Raw genomic sequence first — 27,174 nt, forward strand, 5'->3', positions numbered from 1 at the left:
TGTAACGTTACTTGTCTGTGCTATTCATTAATGCAAAAGAACCCATGTCCTTTAGGGACGATGACACAATGTCACACGAGCTCAAGAAGCGAACTTCGTTCTTTAAAGTGTGTGTGTGTGTGTGGGGGGGGGGGTCGGCTGGCGTCAGTGCAATTGCACTGTCGCACTTCTAACCAAACATCGACGGAAAGCTTTGACTCCTTCATTGATAACAGCTTTTGTACTTACTACTGGGATAAGTTGATATTAATTTATTTTATAATGCAAATAATATCGTAAAGGAGAAAACTATTGTACGATATAATTGCACTTTTGCAAACCATGTGTTTTAGATAAGAGGTTATAAGAGTTAGTTTATTAGTTTACAGTGCCTATATTACACACAATTTGAACAAATATTTAAAAAGAACATGTGCCTCATTTTGCCCACATTTCCTGATATCCACCAGCAGAAATGTATATGCAATAGGCGAGCAATGCATATGCATGACCATTACCGTAAGTGAAACATGTTTCATCAAAATCGGATTTATTTGTTTTTAATTTCTTTTCAGATATTGATGAGTGCAGTTTAGATAGTACAGTCTGTCCTGATAACTCTTACTGTGAAAATAGTGTGGGTTCGTGGCAATGTGACTGTAACAGGGGATATCTCAAAGATGAAAATAACATATGTCAAGGTAGGTGTGTTTAATAAAGGTAAAATTGGAGAGAGAAATGTAGCTTACTGCTGTGGAGAAATGTATACTTAAAATGTTAGCATTGGTTTGTACTGTAGCCACGAAATATGGTACATTCAACTTTGTGAAATATGTTATATTAATCAGAACTTCGGATTGAAGAAGTTACATTCTGAAAAGCATATGTCCTTTATATTGACACTTAATAGTGTAAACAATGTATATAGTGTAAAAAAATATATTGCTCGACTGTGTGTGAGAAGAGTCATTTGGCTCAACAGTCTATCGAGTTGAAATAGAGGCTAATAATAATAATAATAATAATTATAATAATAGTACATAATAATAATAATAATAATAATAATAATAATAATAATAATAATAATAATAATAATAATAATAATAATAATAATGTGTTCTTCACGAAAAAGATGAAGCATAGGGACAGAAGCGAGGAAAAACAAAATTATACATCAAAATAAAAATGGTGGATTTCAATCTCTTTTCAGAAAAGAATTTCTGTTAATGATGTACATGTATTTGTATAGAGACAATTAGACCCATCAACCCTACTGAGATAACGGCCATCTTTATACATTTTGATATTAGATTTGCCATAATTATCTTATGTTTTTATTTACTAGATATTAATGAATGCCAGTCAGCAGATGAAAATGACTGTGACCTATCTATCAGTCATTGTGTTAATACTGAAGGAAATTTCACCTGTAACTGTAAGATTGGTTTCACCGGCAATGGAAGATCTTGTTCAGGTAAGAAACTGCAAATTTCTTAAAGATCAATTTTTTTTTCATGTTAAAAGGTCTCACATTGTGTAATAAATCAAAGCGGTAATTATAATAAATGAGACAAACCCAGTGACTTAATGTCACTGATTTTAGATCATTTATTTATTGCGAAATACTTTATCATTGATCTATATAACCATTGAAATATGTATGTATGTATGTATGTATGTATGTATGTATGTATGTATGTATTTATCTATATTTATATTGTAAGTTGCGATGTTACTACGTTTTTCAACAGATGTAGACGAATGTTCTGTCAGCAGTGGTGGATGTGAACAATCCTGTACAAATACTGAGGGTAATTATTTCTGTGGATGCAATGAAGGATATAATCTTGCTGTGGACGGCTTACATTGTACAGGTACGAATATCTCAAATGATTATTATTAAGGAAAGACACACTAATACACTTCACGAAAAGTCCAATTTACCCACCTTTACCCATCTTTACCTTACCTGTGATCCAGCTAACAACCATGTCTGTCCAGGGGTTGTACAAGACGCAGTACCACTTTTGACTGTCTACAGCCCTCAGGTGAGAGATCACTGGGGTAATTAAGTCAAAAATGGAACTTCGTCTTATACTCACCACATTTACACATCCTCTGCTCAAGACTTCCCCCAGTGGAAAGACATGGTCAAATATGACTTTTCGTGCAGTGATACTGTCATCACAATGGTGCCTTGTACAAATTCTCTTTCCTTTTAAAGTAAGGTTCTAAACAGTGGTTTACTTTAATCACACATTCAACCTTCTCAATAACTTCCTAATAACTATTTTTTTTTCCAATACATTTTCTTATTGTATGTTCCAGATATTAATGAGTGTGATGTTGGTACGCATAACTGTCCCCAAGCTTGTACAAACGTTGACAGAACAGTCAATAGCGATGGATTCACATGTGCATGTAGCGAAGGATTTACTGATTCAGGCAGTGATGGCAGGAATTGTGTTCGTAAGTTTGACACTAAAATTGTTATAGAGAGAGGTGTAGGGTAAATATGTATGTGTTGGGAGCGGGAATATATACATATCTAATGGTGTATTTTACTACGAAATACATTTTTCTATAAGAGAAAAGTAATGTGATTGAAACTTGGACACAAATGAAATACTTAAAAGATATTAGCGCTCAAATATAGACATTTGATACTGTTGTAAACAAGTATATACACACCTATGTATGTATGTATGTATGTATGTATGTATGTATGTATGTATGTATGTATGTATGTATGTATGTATGTCTGTCTGGATGTGTATGTATGTATGTATGTATGTATGTATGTATGTATGTATGTATGTATGTATGTATGTGTGTATATCACATTGTCAGTGTTATATGAAACATGAAACACTTCACAAATAGTATATAGTCAATCCACAATTAAACCAAGATTTTATATTCTTTATTCATAATCATATTTTTAATTATTTTCAAACAGCAAACCAAGACTGCACTACACTAACCTGTACTCATGGAACTTGTTATGTATTATCTGGAGTACAGCAATGCCAATGTGACCAAGGATACTCCTTAGATCCTAGTGATAGTACAAATTGTCTAGGTGAGTAGTCAAGTGAAAGATAGTTTAAATTTTACTCTAAAGCGCCTTTTCTGTTCATTAATATTCAAAAGTGCTGTACATACAACGGATTTAAAGGCAAAGGTAAAACAATAAACAATAGAGTTAAAAACAACAAAATGGTTACAATAATGTCGAAAAGGCCAGAATGGCACCTTAGTAAAAGGCACATGGTAATACATCAATACAGTTTATAATATTGTTTTAACAGGTGTGGTTCAAATGTGATCAGCTTTAAATAGTTCTCCAGGTATTGAGGTCCATGATTCTAGGACAACTGCCCCCCGGACAATTGTCCGGGGAGCAGTTGTCCTTCGGGGGCAATTGTCCGGGGGCAGTTGTCCGGGGGCAGTTGTCCTGTTACCGAGTTCCATACCATACAGTTTTCTATGCATAATAACTGTCACTCATAAAAAAAAAGAACAAGATATGGAATGGGGAGTCGGGTTGCGGAGTGGGTATTTTGTTGTTTTCAAGTGTATCGTTCATATTGTAATTTCTAATTAAATAGATTTAAGAGAGTGTTCATTCGATGGCAACATGGAATTCTAAAATATTCTAATTGTGATAAATAGAATGTGCCAAAGAAATTTAAAATGTTAACACCAGATTATTTCAAACCTTGGGTTAAAGTTCCCTTGAATAAAGTAGTCACACAATATGTTAAGGTTATCTTGAATTGTATTGAAATTTTACATTCTTCTTTTAGAAAGCCCTCATTATTTCCCATTGTACCACGAAGTACCAAACTCGGGTAACAGATTTTTTACAAGCTAAACTTTAGCTTTTCCCTGTTTTCCGGCCATAGAACTCTCAATTGTATTCTATACAGATGTGTTGTGCAATTTCTCTAGTTTGTCAATTTCTGTATATGTATGGCATACTGTGACAAATTCATTCTTTCTATGGCAAATAAACGAAAATGTAATGTGTACTGTCTCAACTATTTGCATGTTTCTGAATTTACATATACGTTGTTCTTTCCTTCTATAGCCATAGATGAGTGTGCTGATGAGAGTGATCTTTGTGATCACAATTGCCAGGATGAAACACCCGGATACACATGTTCTTGCAGGGATGGATATAACCTTGGTAATGATCAAAGATCATGTATTGGTAAGTGGAATATTCAAATTTACAGGCATGTACAGACATCAAATATACAACATACTTAGGTACATTTCACAATAGCATAACGTACTTGCGTAACTATGGACAAATTCCACACATGCATAATACATTAATACACACACAGTTACATATATCTCCCAACTTACCTGCCTGTCTGCCTGCCTACATCCTACACATATACATACATACATACATACATACATACATACATACATACATACATAATTGTATTCTTCCTATATATCTATATATCTTCTTTTTTGTTTTTGTAGACATAAATGAATGCACAACAGGGGATCATAATTGTACTGTCCTTGAGAAATGTGTCAACAAAGAAGGAACCTTTAAGTGTGTCTGCTTAAGTGGCTTTGGTGGAAGTGGAGACGGTTGCCAAGGTAAATAACAAACTTTTATCCTGAGTCAAGAAATGTAAACAAAATATAACAGGCTAACTCATTATGCCAAATTATTGTTCGGAGTACAACAGTTTTCCTCATGTACATAGAGTGTTTCTCAAATACAATGCTATTGCAGTTTATTGTTTAATTAGCAGTAATGCATCATATAACAATGTGTGTTGTTTCACCTTTAGCAATGGAAATGGTTATTGCAATAATATATTTATTGATATTATATATTTTTTCCGCAGGTAATAGTTGAATATAACTTCTTACTTAACCATTTTGTGTTTATATCTTCCTGTCTAGATGTTGATGAGTGTGCAGTTAATGGTACTTGTCATGCAAATGCAATTTGCACAAACACGATTGGTTCATACACATGTGAATGCAGTGTTGGTTTTGTTGGCAATGGCTTCACTTGTACTGGTATGTTAAAACAAATATGTGTTAAACCTCGAATGATATAAGGAGATAAATATTGACATAAATTATGGCAGCAAAAATGGCAAATAGATCAAGAAAGAAAGAAAGAAAGAAAGAAAGAAAGAAAGAAAGAAAGAAAGAAAGAAAGAAAGAAAGAAAGAAAGAAAGAAAGAAAAAAAAAAGATACAGACAGGCAGATAGGCAGACAGATATATAGACAGACAGACTGAGAGACAAGACAGACAGAAGACAGACATGCATACATACATACATACATACATACAGACAGACAGACAGACAGACAAAGACAACTGCTTTACCTAAACTTAACATGTATAGAGTGAAACGTAATGTTTAATTCAGTATTTTATATGTGAAAATGGTGCATTTTAATATGTTGACTGTCTCAGTGGTATGTATACAAGACCAACAAATATGTGCCTGACTATATTTGTATTTTCACTTTCCTGTAGATAAAAACGAATGTGATGAAGGACTCTGTCATACCGATGCTACATGTACCAATACAATTGGTAGCTACAGTTGTGTTTGCAAAGATGGATACACAGGAGATGGTGCTGACTGCACAGGTATGTGTTTAGTTAGGTTTCAATCCATGTTCAATCCATGTCAATCCAACTATCCGTCATTTAGAACAAGTGGATATGCAATATTACAAATGTTTACCCATCGATTAACTGCTACAAGTATGTCTGAATGTTTATATGCCGTGTTTGTTTAGTTTTCTGAACGGTTTGTTTTTCTTCACGGTTTGCTATGTCAACGTGTGTTTTAGCTACATAATTCTCCACTGGCACACACGTGTGTCTTTACTTTTATATGCTGATTTTTACTTTTATCGTGTTGTCTTTTTATGCGTCCTTTTTATCTCCTTTTCCCTTGTTTTTAGGAGCGTCCGTGAATAGTTATATTCCAGTGTTGTTTACACATATGGCAATAAGAATTTGAATCTGAATCTGAGTCTGAATTTGAATCTGAATCCAAGTCTGAATCTGAATGTTGTGTTTGTTCATTCTGAGTTGTTTGCTATTTTAATGGTTTTTTTTTTTCACCAGACATTGACGAGTGTACGACTGATGATAGTCGGTACGATCATCGCTGCAGTTCTACAGCCAATTGTATTAACACACCAGGCTCCTATGAGTGTAAATGTAGTGATGGATTTGTAGGAAATGGCTACGAGGACTGTCTAGATCTTAATGAATGTCTTAATGATCCATGTGACTCGGGAGCTGAATGCCACAATACCGAGGGGTCTTACATCTGTTTATGCAAAAACGGATATGTCTCTGTTGATGACACATGTAGAGGTGAGTTACGTCATCTAATGACTTTGCCAGCTCTTTCGATATCACTGTGCAATTTTCAAAACATATTTAAAAAAAGTAAGGACTGTCTCCATTAAACACTAAACAGGATTCGGAATGTAGGTTGGTCAATATAACTGGAATTTACATTTCTCAAGCTACTGTATATGATGTCATGATTCACAGGGCGAACGTTAGTCTGAAGTTTTGAAAACCCTCTGTGTTGAGTTTTGTTGAGACCACCAGCCTAGTTTCCATTAGTGTTCATATCCATACAATGATACATTCTTCAAAGAGACTATATATTCAGGTTACAACAGCAAACACAAAAAATAAACACACAAACGTAGGACAAAGAGTTAGTAATGGCACACATACTATACAGGAACTTAAATTGCTTGTACCCACACATACTATACAGAAAGTGAAACTACTAATTTTAAAGCCAGAATTAGAAATACAGGTGTACAATTCAAAACCTGCAGTTGATTTGAGCTAAGTGTGTGTGATTACTGTTTTTATTCTCTCTGTGTTGTTTTTATTGAAACTGTTTATATTTGCCCCTAAATTGTTTTAACCCTATCAATGTTGTATTCACGGGTAAATTTTTTTTTTTCTCTCCAGATATCGATGAATGTGCCAACTCTCCCTGTAAGATGAAAGAACAATGCGTCAATGTACCTGGTAGTTACCAATGCACATGTGCGCCAGGCTATTATAAGGACGGCCAAACATGCAAAGGTTGGTTAGCTTCTTAATGGATACATGCTGGGGAGGGGCAGGCAGAAAGGCAGATGACAGGCAGGCATGCGATCAATCAGACAGACAGACACAGACAGACAGACAGACAGACAGACAGACAGACAGACAAATGGACAGACATACACAAATATGAATATGAAGTTATTGTCACTCAACAACCGTCAGAAAACTTTGAAAACTGGCATCTAGTGTTAGTTACTTTCTTTTCTTTTCTTTTCTTTTCTTTTCTTTTCTTTACCAAGAATTAAATTCAGTGCAAGTTCAAATTGTTAAATTTTCATTACAGAGGCTGAATCATTCACTCTAACCTTGACCGTTACATCTATTGGTACAATGGATCTTACACAAGAAAATGCTGATCTTTTGGACCCTTCGTCAACAACTTATCAAAGTGTAACAACAGCTATCGTAGATGATGTAAGTATTGTATTTCATTGCATTTAATAATTTCCCAAAATAAAAAAGTAAGATAACTCAATAAAGGGGAATATTAATGTAGCATAACGATTACATTTAAGTGAAAATTTGTTTGTGTTGAAGATCCAATACACATGTATTACATTAAGCCTTAGATTACTTCGGTCCTTGGCAACAAATTTAGCCATCACTCAGACCACGAGACATCACTGACACTTTAGCTCAATAAGGGGTCATAGGTTTCCGGATATGTGTATCACACTCCGTCTCTCTTTTGTGATGCATGGTGTGCTCGAATGTTTCCTCCACCCCTCCTTGAAAAATACTCATTAAGCGCGTACCAAGATCACGTGTGCGTGAGATCACATGTTCTGAAATAGTTCAATCTACTGACAAAAAGTATGCAGTCAATAATTACTGGTGTCAATTTGCAAGTTTGGAACAAAAAGCACAAATGTTACATGGACGCAATGAATGATTTAATGAACTAAGAATATACTTACACTAATACTATGTTTCTCTATCTGTGATCTCTCCAGATCAATGACGTACTGTCTGACTCAACCAACTATATTGGTGCAACTGTGCAAAAGTTCGAATTTTCGAGTGATGGCACTGTGGCTACATGCGTGTTGAATTATTCGGATAAGTCTGGGGAAACCGCCAGTGACATCATTACTGCGCTTAAAGACGGACTTGCACAAATAGAATTTGTTGATGATTCAATAGAAGTTTCAGGAACAGGTATGTACTATCAAAATCACGTTTCATGTGTGTAAGCATATATGTTTATGTTCACAAGGCGCATATACTGTAAACGTGCATGCATCGCTGCACTTATGTATGTATGTATGTATGTATGTATGTATGTATGTATGTATGTATGTATGTATGTATGTATCTCTATGTCTGGATGTCTGGATGGATTAATACGATTATGTATGTACGCATGTGCGTGTGTGTATGTGTGTGTGTACAATCAGATGGTGACATAAATATAGGTTGCCTTGATATCCTATGTTAAAGAAGATGTATTCGAAACGTCGGATTGCATTTATTGATTGTGACTGTTTCACTCGTTCCTTATAATGTATGTATGTATGTATGTATGTATGTATATGTGTGAATGTATGTGTATCTATATATATATATATATATATATATATATATATATATATATATATATATATATATATATATATGTGTGTGTGTGTGCGTGTTATAAGATGAAGGAATATAACAGATGTATCAATTGTTCACAGCATTTCACACAGATATTTATTTCTGTGCATGTTTAATCACACTCTACTGTCTATTGTTTCTACTAGATATAAATCATTGCATAGCTGGAACACACAACTGTAAACAGAATGAAAACTGTGTGTTCACTAAAAACGACGAATTCACATGTGAATGTGCTGAAGGTTATGAAGCTAACAGGGCAGGAGCCTGTAAAAGTAAGTGATAACTATGTCTTGTAATCAGAAAGGGTATCCAAGTACATAGTGTGTAGAAGACCGCACATTTAACTTGTATTATAAGCCTGTTAACCTCTTAACATATTAGTCTGCTAAGCTGCTGTGAACCAATTGTTTAGTCTCCTAGGTTTTCGTGTTAGTGTGATGGCACGGCTAATTTTCACATTACGTTATATATATATATATATATATATATATATATATATATATAGTTTTGGTAGTATTGGAACTCTTTCTTGGTTGTAACTCGGAGTTTCACGCATGGCGCGATCATCAGACAACTCTCCAACAACCAAGAAAGAGTTCCAGTACTACCAAAACTATTACGCTCTGCCACTGCGGTATAGAGCACTGTCTTAGCAGATTGATACTCTCCGAGTTATATATATATATATATATATATATATATATATATATATATATATATATATATATATATATATATATATATATATATATATATATATATTATATATATAAATCAGTGTATGTAAACTGTCTATTTAACATATATACATATTTACGTATACATATGTGTTTATATATATATATATATAATGTATATATATATAGTGACTTAATTTACGAGCATTTATATATATAATGTATATATATAAATACTCGTAAATTAAGTCACTTGCGAAAACACTCACAAATGTGTGCCTAACAATTGATTTCTACCTTTGAACCATATAAAAAGAAATAAACATTAAAGTTGTGATTTTTGATTTCCAACCCAATAAAACTATATTTTACTTACATTTATAGATGTTGATGAGTGTGGTAGCGATACACCGCCTTGCCATGCAACATTAGAAAACTGTCTGGACACAGATGGTGGATATACATGTTCTTGTATTACTGGGTATTTCAAACAAAATGGAGTCTGTCAAGGTTAGTATGGAATTATTAGGTATTATACCATGCACAAACCAAGATATTTTCTTTAAACAGAAAATATGGATTTATATATATATACTCTTGTTATTCCACATCACAACAACCCCTGTCTACATCACTTGTTGTGCGGTGCTCGAAATATGGAACACATTCCACATCACAGTTATTTTTCCCAATTGCTCTGGAGTTATCCTTGAGGAGATACAGTTATATTATTTCCCAGTTTTTTTTCTGTGTTCAACCGGAAAATATCCATGAACTAAAGTCCTCTCACTATTTGTCTGCCAACTCGTTGTGACAAGACCCCTTAGGTCACTAATAATGTCTTTGCCAGAACGAAAAAAAATGTAGGGATAATTAGATGTTATTCCCCGATATATTTCTTTGTTCAACCAAGGGAATTACGATATACTTGAAAGAGGTCTTTGTTACTACGAGTCGCTAGACGAGGAAATATTTGAATGATCTCTTTTTCTCAGAGCTCTTATTCTTATGTTTGATTGTTTTCAGCAACCAAGTCGTTCAAGGGACAGTTTAAAGTGACAAATAAGGAATATACGAATGATCTCAATGACCCATTGTCACAAAAATACTTGGAGTTTACCACATACTTCATTGAAGCGGTAAGTTAAAACTGATTGTAACACACAAGAGATAAAGTGGACTGTCACCATAGATAAAAAACATATTTTGTAGACTGCAATATGAAAAATAAAATTATGCAATGCTTTTAAGTTCATATTTCATGTGTATGTATGTATGTATGTATGTATGTATGTATGTATGTATGTATGCATGCATGCATGCATGCATGTATTTATGCATGCACGCATGCATGTATGTATGTATGTATGTATGTATGTATGTATGTATGTATGTATGTACACATACACTCACTCACACTCACTCACGCACGTGCATCGCGTGCGTGCGCGCACGCTTGTTTGAGTACATATATGTATACATATATGTATGTATAGAGTGAGACAGACATACAGAGACAGGGACAGAGAGACAGAACACTTTGTATATTGCATGTGGTCTTTGATATAAACATAAGCTGGTATTCACGAGAAATTGGTTTTGGTATGGTCACATTATTTTATACTCACATCATAACAATGTACATTTTTCTACGTATTGTCTTAGTGAAGTCATTTAGTAATGCCTTTTTTTATTTTACAGATGCGTATTGTATACACTAGTAACCCGATAACGAGACCATTCTATCGCGGCTGTGACATTCTTGACCTACGACCAGGAAGTATTGATGTAGAACTTGAATTACACTTTGATGAGGAAGCAGAAATCAAATCTTCTACGTTGGAAAGTATACCTCATGAGGACTACGCGGGGACAATAGATGTAACAGATGACTACATCATTGGTTTTAATTCTAATGCTGATGATGAAATCGAATTTCAAGGTAACGCGCATTATTGATGTGTTAAATTAGTATAATTATAAATTTACCATTGCAAACCCATTGAAACTTAGAATGGAACAGAGAAACACGGATATGTATCAGTCTATCCATCATCCATCCATCCATACATCCATGTACATACATACATACATACATACATACATACATACATACATACATACATACACACACATACATACATACATACATACATACATACATACATACATACATACATACATACACACACGCATACAAGCACACATACATACATACATACATACATACATACATACATACATACATACATACATACATACATACATACATACATACATACATGCACGCACACGCACACACACATACATACATACATACATACATACATACATACATACATACATACATACATACATACATACATACATACATTACATTCATTACATTACATTACATTCCATAACATAACATAACATAACATAACACATGTACACGAGTACAAGTATCACGTACTCAGGCTATTATCACCATGCTGAGTGTTTCATATATGTAGTGCTCCTTCTGAGGATGGGGGTTTACAAGTGCAATGCAGCAATGCGGTGCAATGACACACTGGTGTATATATAATACTGTGACTTACATTTATCTTGTGTAACTGTGCATTGTTTTATTTTGTTCACAGTTAACACGGACACAGCATGCTCTCGTACGTCTACAAATGACTGCCATGAAAATGCAACCTGCATAGATGTTGGTGGTCATTTCCACTGTGTGTGCAAAACAGGCTTCACTGATATTGGTGGACGACCAGGGAGACTGTGTGAGAAAGAGGGAGACCCCGCTCAAGAGAAACAAACTGAGGAGAAGACAGACTTGTTTTTGATAATGACAATTACACTCTGTATAACAGGGTTTATACTATTTGTGGGCATTCTGATATGTGTCATGTTCTGTTGTCGACGAAATATTGGAAAACGACCATCTAAGTTAATGAAAAATGAGTCATATTGGAACACTTTCTATCGCTCTCGGGAACCATCTAATGACTGGGATGATAATGCTTCTAATTTGGACGATGCTCACAGCAGTGAAGACCCGGATGAGAGAATGAGACACTTGGCGACGGTCATGGAGAGGGCACCTAGAATTGCGGTATGTTTAGTCAAAAGCATTAGTATTGATAAAGTGGTGATAATAGAACAGAATTGCATTATGCGCAAGTGTTAGTATGTGTATCTTCGCGAGTGCTTGTGGTTTACTCCACGGAAGCACTTTTAAGCAAAGCGAATGTTATGAAAGCGAAGCAGGAAACACTGCTAGCATAAGGGGTATTTCAAATTACCTAAACATTAGCTCTGTCTAATGGCTCCGTCAGTTTACTTAACCAAAACTGCAACATTAAAAGAACAGAAAGGAAATCATGAGAATGTAATTGTCCCAAAACATACCACATTGCATAATTGTAACAGTAGAAATTGTGTCGGCTTGGTCTTTCACTCCTGGTACATGATGATTTTTGACACAAAGATGAAAACACACAGCACGAGACATGGACTTGAATTATACAGTTGACTGAGGCACAGTTGTCGTTCAAATCTTGCCCAAGGACTTTAGCCACTCAGAAACAAACAACATGCAGTGACGAGGCTCGAACCTGCAACCTGTAGATTCCAAGCCGGTCATGCTAACCATTCACGTATCGTGACTCCACAACCTGCAACCTGTAGATTCCAAGCCGGTCACACTAACCATTCACCCATCATAACTCCACAACCTGCAACCTGCAAGCCGTCATACTAACCATTCACCCATCATGACTCCATAACCTGCATCCTGTAGATTCCAAGCCGGTCACACTAACCATTCACCCATCATAACCCCACAACCTGCAACCTGTAGATTCCAAGCCAGTCACACTAACCATTCACCCATCATAACTCCACAACCTGCAACCTGTAGATTCCAAGCCAGTCACACTAACCATTCACCCATCATGACTCCACAACCTGGATCCTGTAGATTCCAATCCGGTCACACTATTAAACCATTCACCCATCATGACAAAAACTGTTTTGTCGATTTGTAAAGCTGTAAGGAAACTGTTATTAGAAAAAAAGAACTCTTTATAAAATATGAGCCAAAAATGGGGTTATGCAACACCAGCCGCATCAATGAGAAGCCTTAGTGATAGATTGTCAATATTATTCGTTCACTTGCATTTGAAGTACTCTGAAGGTATTTAAAAAGTGTCATGCCACATGACTGAAACACCACGGCAACATCGTTTCTACTGTAAATGCTACACATACCGTCCAACCAACCAACCAATCAACCAACTAACTGTAAACCTTTACAGTTTAGTTTGATTTGGTCATAACACCTGTTCACATTTTGCCAAAATATAATAGTAATTCGTTTCATTTTTTAGGAATTCAAAATCCAGAGACCAGATCTCTACCACTCAAAACAATCCAAGCAGTTCATCAGACCATTTGTTGCACAAGGAACTGAGGAAAGAGATGCTCACATGCAAATGGTAAGTATTCCTAGTACACATTAATAACGTCTGTGTACTACAAGTCTTCGTATATTAAAATCAGAAAAGAAAGGGTTTATTTTGAAATATTACATTTTATAGGATAAATATACATTTTAAAATACATTTAACTTTGTTTTTATAATTGACAGTTCTTATTTTCAAACGGAAATTCACTTGTGTTGGTAAACCATAATATTCAATTTAACTTTTGTTCAAAACACAACTTGAAAATTTTACCTGAAATTTTCGATTGCACACTTCAGTCTTTGTCAACAGATTGACCCCTCCCTATTCAGAAGATGTGGCCTTATGGACACGTTAGCCTAATAAGTGGTCTTGTGATTGTGGGACATACAGAAAACGGAAAACGCTTTACTTTGGTATTATGTTTTGTAAAATGTGAAGAAGTATGCTAACAATTATTAGTATTATAAAACACGTCTGAGAAATACCAACATGTTTACTATACTGTTGAGATAATAACGAAGTAATTATAATATTTCCTACTGGACTTGTTGTTATTTTTGACAGTTTCACGTCCTATCCTGGACGCTTCCTCAGACCGACTGATGATCTGATGACAGATGGTTTGTGACACCTGACATAGTAGGATTGTCATGTCATCCAAAAATAACAGCAAGTCCAGTATGATAGATTATAATTACTTCGTTATTAACTTCATACCTGGATGATTGCGAACATAGACATACAGTGTAAGAGTTATTGGTAATTAATCAGTTTCTGTTTCTGCAATGCCAAATCTCTCTCTCTCTCTCTCTCTCTCTCTCTCTCTCTCTCTCTCTCTCTCTCTCTCTCTCTCTCTCTCTCTCTCCCTCCCTCCCTCCCTCCCTCCCTCCCTCCCCCCTCCCTCCCTCCCCCCCCTCCTCTCTCTCTCTCTCTCTCTCTCTCTCTCTCTCTCTCTCTCTCTCTCTCTCTCTCTCTCTCTCTCTCTCTCTCTCTCTCTCTCTCTCTCTCTCTCTCTCTCTCTCTCTCTCTCTCTCTCTCTCTCTCTCTCTCTCTCTCTCTCTCAGCAATAACACCTTCACTGTTCATTTCCAATTAGGCAACCGACAGACGTTATGATGCTGCTTCAGGTGACCAAGCAAGTTTCTCGGATTTTACAATGAATCGTCAAGGAAGACATGGTCTGATGGACCAACAACGAAGTATACAAGAACATATCCGCCATTAGAAGATTTTCATCTCACTGATTCTAAGTATTTCATGTAATATAATCGTCTCTAAGTACTGATGAAAGAAATGCAATATTGCGTACCTTATATCTGCATTTATATATTTAGTCAAACATATAACCCATAATTCACGAATCATATATTTATATATTAGTAACGTAATAATAACAATGTAAGGCCGCCTATATGATACTACTCGTCGAGTTTTATAAAGCACTTGCTACTAAACCTTTACAAGAGATATTATTGCAATGTAATCAAGAGATTTTATACATTACGAGATAAAATCAAGAGATATGTACTCAAGTTTTAATGTGAAATTGTAATCGTGGTAACTAACATTTATTATTGTAAAATAATGACGAAGTTATTTGATAATGAACTGGAAATATTTTAGTAACTTAAATGCAATATATGACAGTACTTACAGTCGAATATTCAGGTAAAAAATTATAATCTGCATTTGGAAGGGAAAGTTACTTTTGATACGCATATTACAGACATATTTATGTTATTATTGTAATATTTTATAATTCTACCCCGTCATTTTTTTTAACGAATGTATATGTCGTGTTTTTAATGTATTTATCCAATAAAATGTATATTTCATATCATTTTTCGTTGTCTTCTCATGGTTAAGTTAGGCTGTGATTGTTAGCATTAACTAATTTAATCACAAGTTTGTGACATAATACAGATATCACGCCGTGGACAACGGGGACCTGTTACAAACAGGGAAAGGAAATAAATGAGCAAAACAGCAGAGACTTGTATTACATTTCATGGCTTCATAACAACTATTTTATGGCCTCATTGTATGTACATGAAATGCCAGAGAAATTTGTTTGTGTATGTGAAGTAATATGAAAAGTGGCCAACTATTCTTATCAAATGATAGAATGTAATACAAGTCTCTGCTGTTCCAACATGCTGTGCCAAGTGTTATTAATCCAATTCAATCCAGTCGTTTACTTTCCCTGTTTGTAACAGCTTTCCTTTGCCAGGTCTGATGTCGACATTTGTATATATTCAAAGCCAGCCAACTTACTTGTTTGTGGTATATCTAATGATTCTCTGTTAATAGGGCGAAAACAAACCTGGTCAGAACTTCTAGAAACCCTTCGAGTTAAGTTTCGTTGAGACATGTCTGTGTGTCTCACATGTTACCAATATTTTCAAACAGTGGGGTGATTAATTACAATGTACAAATCTATAGTTCAATGTTGGAAGTCAGAAGTTGGAAGTCTGAAGTCCCCTGGCGGCTTTCGTAATGATTACAGTGTTCAGCCAAGGAATATACTTGTGACCTAAGGGGCCTTTGTCACTACGAGTCACTAGACGTGTAGTGATAACCCTTAGGTCACGAGTATTTTCCGGATAACATAATAATACCAATGCCAGTAATATTGAGGAAAAATCGAGGAAAGCAATGACAAGTTTAGGTTTGGCATTGAAAAACCAGGTGGGTGTCGTGTAACCGGAACCAAACAATTGTATTAGGCTTAACATGATTCTCTTACAGACAACAGTAATTTCCTAGTCATTTTCCGTTTTGACGTTCCAAAGTAGATAATTGATATACATCTGTTGTTGGCTTGGGCCTTATAATCCATATTACCAAGCATATTTCTTGACTACATTTGGCAGCACTTGAACTTGCACTCTGTAATATTATGGGTGTTTACTCAGACCGTCCCTGATACGAAGCATACCATGGAGGCGAAACCAAGCCCTAACACATTCAACTCGCTCGTCCATTAAAGACCTACCCAAATACATATTGTTCATTCTCGCAAACCAGGGCTATCGTTTCTTCCGCTACACTTCGAAATAAAAACTGTGCCGTAAAACGGTCTTGGTTTGCGACGATGATATTGTTACTAGACTCTGCGTTTTCGTCCAGGAGTCGCGAAGTAACGTTTACCACCTCGCATTACACTTACACGTAGCATGTCTATTAATGTACATTTACGTATTAGCAGCACTAAGTAATATGTGTGGAAACAGTGTCACGCGAACGTATTATGGTGTTTACTGAGCTAACAATACAGTGTATTCATGAGGTATGACCGGGGTAATCCCTTTAAAACCCTTGAGTACACTTCGCTTTCATCAGTTGCACGCTTCAATAGAGCATAGCTATTACCAATCACTTGCAGCCGTTCGTCTCACTTCACTACATATACAGTACCCTGGCATAATTCTTAACCTATCAGGGTACACAGCGCCATCTCACTTCAATCAAAACTGGCAAATATCACCAGTAAATTATAAGTACTGTGCAGAAATAAAACTGGGTGTAATTCTTGCATTGAGAGGTCATAAGATTAAATTATTTTGTATAACAAATAGGGGGAGCAGAGATGGTGTGCGATTACAAAAAAGTGTGGCTGGTTCCCTCTGCCTTCGTCTTAGAAGGCAATCAATATATTGACTGAGAAAATATCTCATGTTTGGTTCATTTGCATTAATATTGTTCTTTCGTTGAATTATTTTTCTATGACACACACGGTCAACTGTTTTTATCTCGAGCGGTTTTGTGTGAGTCATTAAGTAGACCTGCTGGAGTGATCAGTTGTAGGTTGTATGCTGCAGGTTTGAGCATTGTCTCTGCGTCATTTATTATTTCAATAGGCAACAAGTTTAATCAATATCTGAACCACGGTTGATATTCGATATTGAACACGATCAATTTGGGAGACGATTTCACGTTTTATTGCAAGTTAAGGTGTATAGCAAAAAAAATGCTTCGGCCATTTTTCCTTTACAATATATATGTACAAGTTCACATAATGACCACAAGTATCATCAAATTCGCGTAAGTGTCTATTTTGTTCGGTTTATTATAAAAAATGTATCCCTAAACACTAGTGAAGATGATGATCTGGTGACAGACAGTCTAGTTAGACCCTTCCGATGACAGGGGTTTATCAACGCGTGTTTCTATCGTCGTGGTCAAAGGGAATTGAAAACACACATTGTCACACCAAAATCACATCCTATTTTCACATTAACAATACATCAATACCACACTCATCAATATGATGAGTGTAACAATCATACTTCTCATAGGGTTCCTGTCTAAAGAGCTTTATAAATGTGAAGCAATGGATTTGGGATAGCAATTTATTTCTGTAAATGTAGCACTAAGTAATATGTGTGCAAACAGTGTCACGCGAACGTATTGTGGCCGGGTGTTTACTGAGCTAACAATACAGTATATTCATGAGGTGTGACCGGGGAAATCCCTTTAAAACCCCTGAGTACACTTCGCTTTTATCAGTAGCACGCTTCAATAGAGCATAGCTACTACCAATCACTTGCAGCCGTTCGTCTCACTTCACTACATATACAGTACTCTGGCATGATTCTTAACCTATCAGGGTACACAGCGCCATCTCACTTCAATCAAAACTGGCAAATATCACCAATATATTATAAGTACTGTTGCAAGAATTAAATCTGGGTGTAATTCTTGCATCGAGAGGTCACAGGGTTAAATTATCTTCAATAACGAATAGGGATGATTGGTTGACTCATACAAAGACACCAGTTTTCGAAAAATGATTATCATATTGTAAAATTCATGTTTTCTGCAGCAACGAATGTTTTGTAGTTTTCAGTATTAACAAAAGCGTTTCGGATACAGTGGTAAAGAAAATCCATATTTGACAATTCAACAAGTTTTCATATTACACGCACATAAATGTATTCAGAGGGTACATTAACTTATGGTAAATGAGAGCTGATGATGTGTTGACACACATGGCACGCTTGCATTGATGGCGTCAAGGAGACTAGCAGGCAACGGTGGAGAAGTAGTCTTTTCCAACAGACTTCTCCCGATTCATAAACTAATTAGCATGTATTGTGTGACTGAGTGTAACAAATATATGTGAACACATACGTAAGCCCCCTCCCCCCTCTCTCTCTCTCTCTCTCTCTCTCTCTCTCTCTCTCTCTCTCTCTCTCTCTCTCTCTCTCTCTCTCTCTCTCTCTCTCTCTCTCTCTCTCTCTCTCTCTCTCTCTCTCTCTCTCTCTCTCTCTCTCTCTCTCTCTCTCTCTCTCTCTCTCTCTCTCTCTCTCTCTCTCTCTCTCTCGTTTGTGATTGTTCACCTGTTGCTTTCGGCAGGTGAATCCCCACCTGGAGTTATCAATTATTCAAATGAGTATTTACAAGGCGAGACACCCCCAATCTGAGGACTTCCAGAACGGGCGTCTTGCAGTGGGTAGCATCACTCAACTTTCGCTAAGCATATTCAACGTGCAGGGTAAGAGGTTATGCACTTACTATTTATTATGCTTGTGTTATTTTTATTAGTCCTCATTGATGAATCTGTGCCATGTTCGCTTTGTCGTCCTTCTATTTAGAGCTGTATAAGGGTTGTTTCCTATTGTCTACACGTTACGTGAATGAAAATCTCATACTGAGTACAACACGTCTCAGCGCCGCAGTCATTTAGTGACCCAGGTCACACGTGTAATTTGATTGGCCGACAATTTGTAACAACATCCACAGGGTGCACCTCAATCTGATTAAAATCTGATGTGGTGGAAGCGGCTAGATGCCTTTATTTACCTAGATATCATTTTGTGTCGTTTCTTTTGTTCCGAGTGATCGCTGTCGTCCCACATCTGTGGGAAGGCGGCGATCACTCGGAACAAAACAAACTACACAAAACGATGGAAATAGAGGTAAATAAAGGCATCTAGCCGCTTTCACCACATCAGATTTTAATCAGATTGGGCGCACCTCTGATAGAAATTCATCTGAAGTGTTCGAAATAAGCACAGAAAGCAGAAATGCTGGACAACCTATGGGGCATCGTATATGAGACAGAACGCGATCATGTGGAACACTATGGCTTGTGACTTTTGTACGATTGCTGCTTTTATATTTGGAGCAGGAGAAGAAAAAAGATTCCTTTTTGCGAGGATGCCGAGTTTCATAAATGTGTTTTTCCGTCACCAAAACATTGTTATGAGTTTAGTTATAATTCATGAATTGCAATGTCATGTCATATCACACCCTGCGTATGTACGAATATGCCGACTTAAACTTGACCGTGATGAAATTCGAAGATTTAATATATTAACTTGCATACAATTCGACTCTGTGTATGAAGAGAAAGATAGTTTCACCCGTCATAATTTAGGATTAGTGTAAATGAATGACAACTAAAATGATGTACGCTTGGTGTTTCACTCATGCAACATGACATTATTACACACCCTCAGACAACTTCTAATGTAAACGAAACAATCACATAGGTACATAGGTGCCATGCACATGGGGGTGTAGAAGTAGTCAAGTTGATATGTTGATAATCAGTTTGAAAATAAACATTTGCAGCTATTAAAATCATCAAGTCCATGGGTAATGTTTTCATTAGAAGCCGGATTTTGCTGTGAAAGAATAGCAATGCTTATCAGTGTTCAGTGTGATTGGGTGAGGGACCCTGCTCAGTGTGTTTGGTGTGTCTCAGTTATTGCTAGTCTAGAGTTGAAATATGTATATCTTTGTGTTAAAATGTTTTTATTTTCTGTAGAATTGTAAACACAAGATGTCGCCAATTCTGGAGCAAGGTGACCGCCACGCCTTCTTTGGATAGGCAAGGGTACGTTATTTAAATTTCTGTAGGACTGGTAGACACTGAACTTTTGACCCCAATTTCTGAATGTTATGGTGCTCGTACTGCTTACTCACTGTTATTTGTTAGTTTAGTCGACGAGAAAAAAAAATATGTGTTGTCGATAACATGGCCTTGGAAAATAGGGTAGGTAGGCTGAAATTTTATTTTATTTTATTTTATTTTATTTTATTTTATTTTATTTTATTTTATTTTATTTATTTTTTCGTTCTTTGATTTTGAAAAAAATATTACTTCCACCCAAAACAAACAAAATGTCTGTCAGAATACATCTTCAGTGATAGTTTGATGAAATATGTACAGACATACATCACCGGGGAAAGAAAACAGACGTAAACGAAGGTCAAAAAGACCAAAAAAATCTTATATTGTTATTTTAAATGTATTTTTTAAAAATTAAATATACGTTCTGAGGCTTAAACTACTGTCGGTAGGGTTATCGGAAATACAATTTTGTTTTATTTCGTTCAGGGAGACATGTCCAAGTTTTGCTTAAAAAACAGCATTTATTAAAAGTACACGACGTTTCCGATATACATGCACATACAGCCTTCTTTTCTTTTCAACAGCTTTGTGTATAAAACAGTACTAAACTGACCTGGGTAACGCGCTTGTCTTTTGTTCACGTACCTTGCATTTTTAGTTCAATACAGTATTTTTCACTCTACATCAAGAACTTGAACAAGGCTATCCCTGAACAGCCGAAACGTTGGGTACTTTTAATAAATGCTGATTTTTAGTGAATCTTATTATACAACTGGTATTATCCGACACAGAATCTATCGTGGTGTCGCTATTCCTTATCGTTGTAAATCAAATGCTTGGGTACGAAACACAAACAATCCACGCTCACAGTAGTTATGGCAACAAAGTGGTGCGACTAAGTTTCGAAAAAAATGTCACCCAGGCCTTTTGATGTTGCGAAATCAACAGGTGTACAACAAATCGCCAATATGTGAGTTTACAATAGTAAAGTGACGTCACCCAACACAGAACAAGACCGACTCTAATTACTTCGGGTTTTAGACACCACGGCGCATAGTAATTATAGTTTGACTGTGTTTCTTGTGTTACCGTAAACATGGGTGCGGTTCATTCAGTCACGACATTTAATAGTAATGTATATACTGTTACCCGAGTTATGGAGTTGTCTGCACGAGTGCACCTGACCCGATCAGATTAAGTGCAATTGTTGGCAGCATTCTCCAGAGCTGTTATTTCTTCAGCGACATGCAACCACGGTCTCTTAGCGGTACGTAAAGAAGGCTGTGATGAAGGACGATGACATGCAGGTCCGTTCTCAAATACACGATGTCGTAAAACAAAGTATAAGAATTGTTTGTTTGTTAGTTTGTTTTTTGGTTTGTTTATTTTGAATTTAATTACGTCGTAAAGAGGGCCGTTCAAACTGTTTTATGCGATAGATAAATTGAAGTGTCTTCCGACCAGTCTTCTGGAGTTAACGACTAAGCTAGCAACCTGCCTCATGAGTAGTTTGATATCCAAATAATGAATACTCTGTGAGAACAGCTCATATGCTAGTGTTGTTGATACACAACAATGTCTATGAATATCGAATTCATGGCATTTGTATGAAAGTACGCCATTGGTCCAATTCAATAGTTTGTGGTACTTACATGTAAGAACACGACCCATTGACCTTCACTTTCTGCGGGTATATATAACTTTCAGAAGTGGCCTGGGAAACAGATACACCTTTATGCAGTAAACAGTGAACGTACTATACAGTACTCCACATCCACCAATCTGTCTTCCAGTCCATCCATCCGTTCATCCATCCATCCATCCATCCATTTATACATTTATCCATCCATTCACCTATCCATCCGTTTTTCCGGCAATCTATTCATCACCCAACCACCCACCCATCCATCCATCCATCCATCCATCCATCGAGTGTGCTTGCAGATGTTCATAAGCGTGTGTGTGTGTGTGTCAAAGCAGGCAGATACGGAGCGACAGCACGACACATACATACATACATACATACATACATACATACATACATACATACATACATGCATGCATGCATGCATGCATGCAGACAGACAGACAGACAGACAGACAGACAGACAGACAGACAGACAGATATGCATACAAGCAGTCCGTCAGATAGACAGGCAGGCGGGCAGGCAGGCAGACAGACAGACAGACAGGCAGGCAGACAGACAGACAGACAGACAGACAGACAGACAGACAGACTGGCAAACAGGCAAGCAAGATGTCAGACAGACAGACAGACAGACAGACAGACAGACAGACATGCATGCAAACAGACAAGCAGTCAGACAGACAGACATAGAGACAAACAAACAAACAAACAAACAAACAAACAAACAAACAAACAGAAACACGTAATGCAGTGAAAAACTACATATGATCCAAGCAAACTTAAGGAAAATATGTCCGTTACTATTTATGCATTTGACGTTTACTCTTTGTATGCTGTGCAGTCACACGACTTCATAATGAAATTAACCTGTAGCCTCGAGCTACTAAACAGTGAATAAATACCTGTATTTACCTCCTCGTCGACACACAGTAGTTTAATTCAGTTTGCTAATAGATCGACTCACTGTCTGTCTATTGAATTCCTGGAAGAGTGCACAGTAGCAGTGTGATATGCACGAACGAGTCTGAATAGCCATGTCATTGACTCCATAGAGCAGCTCCGTCGTTTATTTCAAGTGTTCGTTTTGTTATACTTAAGGACAGGACAGGGTGACCTTAATTTACCCACGGTTGATCAACTGGTGTTACTTAGAACTGACCTGGAAACATTGTCCAGATATCATCAAACAACCCATATAGCTGCTGACAGGAGACATCAATAGATCTACTGCTGACGTAGTAAATGTCCTAATGTGGCACACTTTGTCTAACGCATGTTTCCATATAAGTATTCGGTGTCTACTATTTTCAATTCTTCCATTTGGTCAAGTTACATGTAAGGTGCGGAAATGATTTTGATACCCCCGTGCAAAATTTCAGGCACAAATATTGATCACAGAGATATATTAGAAGGGAATAAAGGTGCGAGGAGAGAATAACAAATATTATAGTTTTGGTTATAATTGCATTGTGATGTCATACAAACGAATAAGTCGATTTAAACTTGACAGTGATGAAATTCGAAGATTTAATTTATTTACTTGCATAACATTCGACTCTGTGTATGAAGAGAAAGATCGTTTCACCCATCATGATTGAGGGTTAGTGTAAATAAATTATGTAAGCTAGGTATTTCACTAATGCAACATAACATTTATTACACATCCTCAGGCACCTTCTACGGCAAAATAAACAATTACATAGATATCGTGCACAGTGGGGACGTAGAAGTAGTGATATGTTGATTATCGGTTAGAACCATTAAAACCATCAAGTCCTTGTGTAATATTTTCATTATAAGCCTGTTTTTACTGCACTGTGAAAGAATAGTAATGCTTATCAGTGTTCAATGTGATTGGGCAAATGATCATGCTGTGTTTATTGTGTCTAGACCTCTAGCTCTGTTATTGTTAGTCTAGAGTTGAAATATGTCTAGCACTGTGTCGATCAGAAACATAATGTCCCATCATTGAGAAATCAAGCCTATGTAACTTTTCGTAAGATGCATCAGAAGTTGTTTGACAGTGTGTATTAAATGTCATGTTACAAGAGTTAAACCAACACCAAGCTTATATCATTATAACTATTATATGATGTGTGATTTTTTCTGCAGACTTGGGAACAAAAGATGTCGCCAATTCTAGAGCAAGGTGACCGCCATGCCCTCTTTGGATAGGCCAGGGTACGTTATTTAAATTTCTGTAGGACTGGTAAACACTGAACTTTTGACCCAATTTCTAAATGTGCGCTTTTCCTGCTTACTCACTGTTATTTGCTAGTTTAGTCGAAAAAAACAAAATTGTGTGCTGCCTATAAATGGCATCGGAAAATAGGGTAGGAAGGTCGAAATTTTAGTTATTTTCTTTTCTTTTCTTTTCTTTTAACGTTATGGTTATATTTTTGAAATATATTGTTTCGACCTAAAGACAAAAAAATGTCGGTCAGAATACACCTTATGTGATAGTTTGATGAAATATGTAGACATCACGGAGCAATGAAAACAGACATGTGTGAAGGTCAAGAAGACAATAAATTCTCATCTTTTTGTTTTACATGTTTTAACAAAATGTTTAGGTTAGGAACCTTAAACTACTCTCGGTCTGGTTATCGGAAATACGGTTTCTTTTATTAGGCTTTATTATAGAACTGAAATTGTCCAACACGAAGGCTATAATGGTGTCGATATTTCCCATCGTCGCAAATCAAATACTTGACTAAACATCAATAAACACTAACAATCCATGCTTACAGTAGTCATAGCAACAAAGTGGTGCGACTAAGTTTCGACAAAAATGTCATCCAGGCCTTTTGATGTTGCGAAATCAACAGCGATTCAACAGGTGTAGAACATGTGTTTACAATGGCAGAGTGACGTCACCCAACACAGAACAAGACCAACTCTGTAATTGCTTCGGGTTTTAGACACCACAGCGCATATTAATTATATTTTGACTGTGTTTCTTGTGTGTCCGTAAACATGGGTGCGGTTCATTCAGTCACGACATTTAATGGTAATGTATATACTGTAACCGGACTTATGGAATTGTCTGCACCAGTACACATGACCCGATCAGGTTAAGTGCATTTGTTTGCACCATTCTCCAGAGCTGTTATTTCTTCTGCGACATGCAACCACGGTCTCTTAGCGGCACATAGAGAAGGATGTGATGTAGTACGATGGCATGCAGGTCCATTCTCAAATACACGATGTCGTAAAACAGAGTATAAGAACTGTTTGTTTGTTTTTTTGTTTGTTTATTTTCAATTTAATTACGTCGTAAAGAGGGTCGTTCAAACTGTTAATGTGATAGATAAACCGAAGTGTGATCCGACAAAGCTACTCAAGTTAACGACAAAGCTAACAACCTGCCTCATGAGTAGTTTGATATCCAAATAACGAATACCCTGTGAGAACAGCTCATATACTAATGCTGTTGGCACACACCAGTGTCTATGAATATTGAATTCATGGAATTTGTATGAAAGTACGCCCTCGGTCCAATACAATAGTTTGTGAACATGACCCGGTGACCTTGACTTTCTGCAGGTAGATATAACATTGGGAAGTGGCCTAGTAAACAGATAATCTATTATGCAGTGAACGTACACACTATATGGTACTCCACATCCAACAATCTGTCTGTCATCCACCCATCCATCCATCCGTCCGTCCGTCCGACCATCCATCCAGCTATCCATCCACCCATCCGTACGTACTTGCGTCTGTGCTTGTAGATGTTCCTGTGTGTCAGCGCAGGCAGATATGGAGCGACAACACGGCATACACACAGGCAGGCAGGCAGGCAGAAACACGTAATGCAGTGAAAAAATACAATACATATGATCCAAGCATACTTAAGGAAAATATGTCCGTCACTATTTATGCATTTGACGTTTACTCTTTGTATATATCCATGTGTAGTCATACGACGTCATAGAGAAATTAACCAGTAGCCTCGAGCTATTAAACAGTGAATAAATACCTGTATTTACCTCCTCGTTGACACACAGTAGTTTAATTCAGTTTGCTAATAGATCGAACCACTGTCTGTCTATTGAATTCCTGGAAGAGTGCACAGTAGCAGTGTGATATGCACGAACGAGTCTGAATAGCCATGTCATTGACTCCATAGAGCAACTCCGTCGTTTATTTCAAGTGTTCGTTTTGTTATACTTAAGTACAGGACAGGGTGACCTTAATTTCACTACGGTTGATCAACTGGTGTTACTTAGAAGTGACCTGGAAACATTGTCCAGATATCATCAAACAACCCATATAGCTGCTGACAGGAGACATCAATAGATGTACTGCTGAAGTAGAAAATGCCCTGATGTGGAACACTTTGTCTAACGCATGTTTCCACAAAATGTATTTGGTGTCTACTATTTTCTGTTCTTCACTTGGTAAAGTTAAATTAAAAGGTGCGGGGACGATTTTGACACACTCCTTGGGCATAATCGCGAACGCAAATATTGATCACAGAGATGGAATAGCAGGGAATAACGACATAATTGATCATTGTCATGAATCGCCGCGTGTGTGTATGAAACTAAAACGTACAGATAGGACTTTCATTTAAACAAATTCGTAACTTTTATTTTCTGAGTTTGGGCATTCTAAATGACAATTTTAATTATACCCCGTAACGCACACTAAAATGAATGTGGGTGAATGTAAAAGAAGACCCCCTAAGTTAGTCAACATATTCGCTGAACAGTGATCGAAGAGACACTATAGCTATATACCGTCACATTCTTCCGGTTTATGTATAGACAACTGGTTGGCTCCTTACACGATTTTAAAACTTCGCAGG

The 27,174-nt window shown here is 36.6% G+C and overlaps 1 protein-coding gene across 1 annotated transcript in view; it reads left to right on the forward strand.

The window, feature by feature from the left end:
• LOC144449999 (uncharacterized) overlaps window positions 1–15,643 on the forward strand; it is a 69,084-nt gene extending 53,441 nt beyond the window's left edge. Inside the window, exons 50-69 of the mRNA XM_078140565.1 lie at window positions 555–680; window positions 1,325–1,453; window positions 1,731–1,853; window positions 2,308–2,448; window positions 2,939–3,061; window positions 4,073–4,195; window positions 4,483–4,605; window positions 4,918–5,037; window positions 5,508–5,624; window positions 6,111–6,365; window positions 6,987–7,103; window positions 7,411–7,541; window positions 8,081–8,285; window positions 8,870–8,998; window positions 9,788–9,913; window positions 10,430–10,542; window positions 11,105–11,345; window positions 12,028–12,497; window positions 13,774–13,881; window positions 14,948–15,643. Coding sequence (XP_077996691.1) covers window positions 555–680; window positions 1,325–1,453; window positions 1,731–1,853; window positions 2,308–2,448; window positions 2,939–3,061; window positions 4,073–4,195; window positions 4,483–4,605; window positions 4,918–5,037; window positions 5,508–5,624; window positions 6,111–6,365; window positions 6,987–7,103; window positions 7,411–7,541; window positions 8,081–8,285; window positions 8,870–8,998; window positions 9,788–9,913; window positions 10,430–10,542; window positions 11,105–11,345; window positions 12,028–12,497; window positions 13,774–13,881; window positions 14,948–15,076 — 3,149 coding nt within the window. The 3' untranslated portion in view covers window positions 15,077–15,643. The remainder of the gene's footprint in view (window positions 1–554; window positions 681–1,324; window positions 1,454–1,730; window positions 1,854–2,307; window positions 2,449–2,938; window positions 3,062–4,072; window positions 4,196–4,482; window positions 4,606–4,917; window positions 5,038–5,507; window positions 5,625–6,110; window positions 6,366–6,986; window positions 7,104–7,410; window positions 7,542–8,080; window positions 8,286–8,869; window positions 8,999–9,787; window positions 9,914–10,429; window positions 10,543–11,104; window positions 11,346–12,027; window positions 12,498–13,773; window positions 13,882–14,947) is intronic.
• The last annotated feature ends 11,531 nt before the right edge of the window (window positions 15,644–27,174 follow it).

Source organism: Glandiceps talaboti, chromosome 19 (genome assembly GCF_964340395.1).
Source record: "Glandiceps talaboti chromosome 19, keGlaTala1.1, whole genome shotgun sequence".
Classification (NCBI taxonomy): Eukaryota; Metazoa; Hemichordata; class Enteropneusta; family Spengelidae; genus Glandiceps; species Glandiceps talaboti.